The 6,636-nt window shown below is 46.2% G+C and overlaps 1 protein-coding gene across 1 annotated transcript; it reads right to left on the bottom strand.

Annotated features, from left to right (window-relative positions):
- Window positions 1-4,644: 4,644 nt before the first annotated feature.
- On the bottom strand, window positions 4,645-6,426 carry LOC308157402 (hypermethylated in cancer 2 protein-like; the record flags this gene model as incomplete). The annotated part of the gene is made up of 1 exon (XM_080530951.1): window positions 4,645-6,426. The coding sequence occupies exon 1, from the start codon at window positions 6,421-6,423 to the stop codon at window positions 4,645-4,647; it is 1,779 nt and encodes a 592-aa protein (XP_080387077.1). The 5' UTR covers window positions 6,424-6,426.
- Between the last annotated feature and the right edge of the window lie 210 nt (window positions 6,427-6,636).

The following is a 6,636-nucleotide window of genomic DNA, read 5'->3' as shown; positions in this document are numbered from 1 at the left end:
CACCCGAGAGACGGGACTAGCGGCAAGTGGTTTAAGACAAAAATGTTTCATAAAGAGGGAGGGGTGAGGTGATGTGGTGAGTAAGTGTTGTTCAGCTGAGGAATATTGTCTTCAAAATGGCAGTAGCTTGGCAACACCCAGGCAGAGCATGTTTGAGAAGAGATACAGTATATATATATAATCGCCCACAGAGCCCCACGCCCTGCTGACGCAAAGACACAAGGGGTTAAAGGTCAACTCCCCCAGTGTGCAGCCAACCAGTGAGTCCTCCTCGTAGTACCCAAAACACATGGGCAAAAACACCCACAGTGAATAACATGAAGTAAAAACCATACAGACTATCTGTTTGTTTGTTTAAGCTGAGAGAGAAGATATAAAATGCCATAAAACGTCATAGTTGAGTCTGTGTGACGTAAAAACCAATCCGTTTCACCCCACTCCCTCCCAAAAAAGTCAACTTCACAGATTGTGGTTAATGGCTATGTTTTGTGTCTCATTTTTGTTTCTCAGCTTGAAATCGTCAAAACGAAACAAAACAAAACAAAACAAAACAAAAAAAGGTCCTGCTAGCACCTCAGTCTCACACATTGAGCAAAGTCTTAGCAGAGGTGAGGGCAGGACCAGAGAAATAAATACATTCATCACTGACAACAATAGACATTTGATAAAAAAAGAACACTGTCAATAAGTGTTTGCACCAACTTTGTATGAGGCCAGGCCAGCCAGAGGTTTGCGTTGCTTTTACACAGAGAACATCGGCGGCTAAGAAATAATCACAGATTCATAACATCAAAATAGCAGAAAAATGACATGAACATTCACAGTTAAGACCGTAGCCGATAGACCTGTTCACATGCAATTAACCAATCACAGCTACTTTTCCAAAAAGGTTTAAAAGATCCCCACAGCTAGGATCAGAGAGGTTCTGTGAGTTCTAGAATCATCCCAACCCTTCAAGCAACTCCCACCCACCCTTTAACATCCCACGTATTAAGAAGACCCAAGCAGCAGAGATATAGCTCAAGTGCAATTGGGCTAACATGGACAAACAGAGAATCAAGGACAAGCACTAACAATGCCCTTTGATTAATATGTCAAGGACAAGTCACCCACCCCCATCCCCTTGCCCCCACCACTGCTGTCTTATCTGAAGACAGGCCAGAGGGTAGAAGCTGCGGGGGGCAGGGGGCAATGGGGAAGGGTCACCCCAAAGCCAGCTGGCAGAGGGGGGCTAGGGCACACCCCCAAACTCCACCCCATCCCCCTAGTTAAATATGCAGCAGTCCACCACAGGGTTGACGCTAAGCTTTTGTTTTGGCAGCAACCTCTGTGGAAAAGCATTAAAAACACACACAAAACCACCCCTCTGACTGGCCTAGCCTCAACTGAGGTCTGTAAAACTGTAAAAGTTTATGTAAACAATGAGATAAATACATATGTATCTTTTTTAGAGCCACACACAGTTCCATAATCATTCAAATGTGCTTTGGTTTAAAAAATAGTTTGTGGATTTGGGTATGAGCTTTTTTTTCTTCTTACTTAGTTCTTTGTACAACTTTGTGACTATTTCTGAACATATTCTGATACTAACTAACTAAAAAGTAGACTTTCGTTTTGAGCTGCCCCACCTTTTGTCAAGGCTCTTTGTGTTAGTTGAAAAAGTACCCCCCTTTGAATCTTAAATATGAAACTAGTGTTTTGCTTTTCCCATGATTAAAATACAGAGAAATTGATACAATACTATGTCTTACAAATGTAGCTGAGAGTCCTACATTCATAGATGCAGAACAATCCCTGAAGTATTTGAGTAGTAGTAGTATGGTCACAGTTTGGAGTTCGTATTTTTCTTCTATTTGTCAAACAAACAAACGTTTGTTTGACCACAGCTGCAAGACTTTGCAGAGATGGCTAGAGATCTTGCTGTACAAAAACACCTTTTGCATCACAGACATTACGCTGTACTGCTTAAGTGCTGACAAGTACAATAGCGTTTAAAGGTTATGCTTCGTGGACTCCCGAAGAACTAAAAAGAGATCACAAAAAAACATGAATTAGGTAATGGATATCAGATTTAGGGAGTGTTACAAATCCATAGATGTACCATGCAATCACTCAACAGTAACTGCTTCCTCTTGGTAAAAACAGCAAGACATTCAGCCTACATAACACAGGCTCTGGGAGTCCAGGACACAGGTACCTTGAAACGATTATTTGACTGTAGCTGCATCCCTATGACGACAAAACATTTCACAGACCATAACATGAGGACGAAGGAGGAATAGAAATCAAAAAGACAGTTGAAACCAACATCATAGAGGAATGCCTATACCAAAAACTTGCACTGAAAGCTGCGCTCCCATAGTGTACCGCAAGAGTCTTGATTCACTGGACAACTCCTCAGGGAGAACTTTGGGTTCCAGCGGAGCCCACTTAGAACAAAAGGATGTATTTCCCTTTCGTAACAATGTGATGGTTTAGTAACAATACTAATGTAGTGATATTTAAACAAGGATGTCTTATAAGGGTGGCAATATATAGCAGTTTCATCAACTGTGACACATAAGTGAATACAATCAGAGAAATTGATGTTATAGCAGGTGAGAGATAAGTCGAGTTGTCCAGTGCATCTTTGCCTCACTTTCAATACAAGCTCGCAAAAGTCTGGCTCAAAAAACTAAAAAGAAAACGTAGAACTTCACATTAAAAATTTGATTATAGTTTCTATCTTTTTTTCTTCTTTTTTTTGGTCTGAACAGAACACATACAATGTCATCAAGTCCTGTTGTAAAGTTAGGGAATATAAAGTGATGAAGGACCTTTGATACAAACAAAAGAAAAAAAAACTTTCAGGGAACATCGTAAACTTTACAGTTTCTTTAGGAGTAAAGTCTACATTAATACCAGCCCACCAATCAGCACAAGCTTTCCTTGCAAACCACACAAAAACTCTCTGCTGTCATTGGTCAAGGTTCCAACACAACTGGATTTCTTTGTTTGGACCTGGAATATAATTCATAATTTGTTTTTATACAGTAAAAGAAAAATCAAAAGTGAAATAATTTAGTATGCTATATATCTTAAGTACATCTTTTTTTTTATAACTTTGGTTATGAACTTGTCTAGCAACATTTGTTAGTCAGCTCCGCTCTCCTTAACATTCATAAGATCTTTGGAACACTGTGCATCTAAACTCACTAACCACTATTTGCTCCAGGCAAGGAAGCTACAGTACATGTTGAGGTGGGGCCATGTTGAGTACAGCACCCGCAAAGCTATCTTTACGACAAGCAAAAGCAACAGTTAAAAATAATGTTAACATGTTAAATCTAAAAGCATTAAAAACCTGTGTTGAGAGATGGGCAGGTTAAAGCATTAGGTGAAAAGTCACTGTAATCTACACACTTTATACAATTAATTACATAAGAACTTTCAACTAATCAACATAGAGTTCATAAGAGTAATCAGAGGTAGCGAGGTCACAAGCCTATTATACAAATAGACTTTTCTTTTTTGTGAGGGGAGGAAAGCTATACAGACAAAATATGAACGTACCCGCTGAACCTGAAGTTCAGCCTACACCAAACTCCCTCCCTCCCCTCTCTTCCCCATTCAACTAACCCCCCACCCACCCACCCACCCCACCCCTCCACAAGAAAAAACATCCCAAGACCTTCCAGTTTAAACATTCACAGAAACATTACAAGTTCTTTGAGTAAAACAAGTACCTCAAGGGTTATTTCTTTCCTCACAGGATTCACTCCTGGGAGTTTTAGCCGGCAAAAACAAAATGACAATCCCCCCCCTCTCTGTTATCCAGAGGACAGCTGAACAGGAGATTTTAAGGTGAGAGTGTCTGTATGTGTGTTTGTTTGTGTGGAGTAGGTCAAATGTACCCCCTGGCCGAAAAGTAACCCACCTGGAACCCCCTCTCCATCAGAGGACTTTCAGCTAAAGCGTGGAGATGGTCAGTCTACAATTTCCTCACATACAGAGCCCCACTCCATTACTACCAGGATATAAAGCTGTATGGTCACAACAAAAACATTATTTTCAATTATTGCCCGTCATGTACGTTGCTGTTCGACTGAAACAATTAGACCTGTGTAAAATTCAAGGGATGGATGGGTTTTGGTTGACATTGACAATGTTGGAGTATTGGGGTACCCTGAAGTAACCCTTTGGGGTTCAGTTCTAAAAAAAACTCAGACCAAATACTCCTGAGGAAGGAGGGGGTGTGTCAGGACAGAGGTACGAAGTGGGATTTGAGGTTACAGCAGTACCCTCATTCACATTTACCAGACTACAGAGACCACAAGTCATTTCAATTCACCAATGAAAGGTGACTTCAGAGAAAGAGAGAGAGGGATGTCATCCCCTTAGACATAAGGTGTTTCCATAGCCAATGTCATCCCACCGCCAGACACACACAGAGACACCAGGACTCTGGACAACTGCTATGTTACACACTTAGCCAGGGGGTCATTTATTGGAATCAGTGTGTGTGAGTGTGTGTGTGTGTGTGTGTGTGTGTGTGTGTGTACACGCACATATGAGGAGGTGTGCGTTTCTTTGCTTGTGAGATGGGACTTTTAAAAAGAAAGCAGGATTTTTCCTTTCCCAGAGTTCTTTGGCTTGTTGTGTTTTTTAGGAGGGCGAGGTGTGCATTCTCAGGTGGCTGATGAGGTTACGTTGCTGGGTGAACTTCCCGCCGCACAGCTGGCATTCGTACGGCTTCTCCCCAGAGTGGACACGCATGTGCTCCGTCAGACGGTACTGGCGTGTGAAACGCATGCCACACTCCTCACACGCAAACGGCTTGAGGCCCAGGTGGCTGCGCATGTGGCGTGTCATGGTGCCCCTCTGGGTGAACATCTTCCCACAGATGTTGCAGGGGAAGGGCCGGGTCAGCCAGTGGCTCTTCTCATGTTGTCTCAGTGTCGCCGGGTCCTTGTAGCTCTTACTGCAGACGGTGCACTTGAAGGGGCGGGGCTCCGTGCTCCCGAAGGTGGTAGGGGCCACAGGGGCAGAGAGATCTTCTGCCTCCTCCTCCTCCTCTTCCTCTTTAACGAAAGTCCCTCCTTCCTCTTTGATGTAGAGCTCGTCCTCCGTGTGTGTCTCCACATGGGCGTTGAGCTGCTCTGAGCTAGGGAAGCCCTTCCCACAGGGGATGCACACGTACAGGTTGTCTCCGAATGCTGGCTCGAATCCTTCCTGCCGGTACACATAGTTGGCACTGCGCTGCCCGCCACCTCTCCCTCGTCCTCCACTCTCTCCATCACTTTGCCCACTCTCGTCACTGTGGTCCTGGCCATTCTCTCCTCCCTCCTCCTCCTCTTTACACTGGAATGACTGGTCAGAGGCAAAGCTGCTTCCGCTGCCCCCACCTCCACCACTAGAGGAGTGGCCATCTTTTGGCCCCACAATCACTCCGTTGGCCAGGGGCCTGTCACGGTCCTCAGCCTTTAGCCCAGAGGCCTCTCTCTTTGGCCACTCCTTCTTGCGGGCGACCTGGCGGGAGCTCTTGCGGGGTGGGGGAGCGGTGGGCTGAGACTGGCCGTCCTCGGTGGCCCTGGGGGTGGGGGTGGGGGTGAGCTCCATAGGCTCTGGGCCGGAGGCATCCAGGCCTGGCAAGGTGGTGGAGGAGTCATCCAGTGAGGCACTGTTGGTTGTGGATACTGAGGCAGATTGAGGGGACTCCTGGGAGTTGCTGTGGGGGCTAAGGGCATCAGTGGCTGTGCCCGCCGAGGGGGGGCTCTTCTTGGACAGGTCCAGCCCGAGGTCTGGCTCTCCACCACTCCCGCCGCTACTGAGGTTTCCATTACTTCCGTTGTTCCCTCTGTTCCCGATCTTCCCAGAGGTGTCGATGAACATCTCATCGTCCGAGTGCTTGTCCTGGAGGCCTTCGTCAGGCTGTGGCTGGTCTGCGTCGGAGGGGGCAGGGGCATAGTGCGTAGAGCGTAGAGTCCCAGCAGGGGTAGAGGAGGAGAGGCGCTGGTTGTTGTTACGTACTCGGGTCAGAGGACCCGGGGTGGAGGGTTTACCTGGCAGGGGCTTCCCGCCGCTGCGCTTCAGTTTCTTCCTGCACAGGGCAGCAAGGTCATGGAGCTGGAGGTAGCTGGCTGCGGTCAAGAGGGCAGTGAAGTTCTGCTCACTGCTCTGGTCTGACGAGGACAGGAGCTTCCCTGTGTAGATGAAATCCAGGACCTGCCGGAACACAGATGGGTTCACCATCTCTGTGTCCAGGTTAATGAGGTTGTCGTGGAGGACCAGGGATTTGAAGTAGATGCTGCTGGCCGCCAGGATGTTCTTGTGGGCACGGAAGAGAGCGTTCTCCACCACGATGATGACATCACACAGGAAGCCTTTGGCCCTCTGCTGGTTGAGTTGCAGCAGCAGTTGTTTGGCATGATTTGGCAGTTCCATTTCCACCTTCCTTCCTTCTCTCTCTCTCTCTCACACTCTCTCTCTTCCTACACGAACACCACCTGAAGCTGAGAGAGGATGGGAAGGGGGAGAGGAGACAGAGATAGTTAGTGTTCGGGAAACAGGGTGAGAACAGGCACAAAAACAGTCAAGCAAAATGTGTACTTTCTATTGAACAGTTCATGCTATTTCACTACAATAAATAAGCAAGAA

This window comes from Nansenia antarctica (assembly GCF_963989245.1).
Source record: "Nansenia antarctica genome assembly, chromosome: 5".
In the NCBI taxonomy this organism is placed as follows: domain Eukaryota; kingdom Metazoa; phylum Chordata; class Actinopteri; order Argentiniformes; family Microstomatidae; genus Nansenia; species Nansenia antarctica.
The sequence above is the reverse complement of the archived record's forward strand: the minus strand, read 5'-3'. Positions and strand labels throughout refer to the sequence as shown.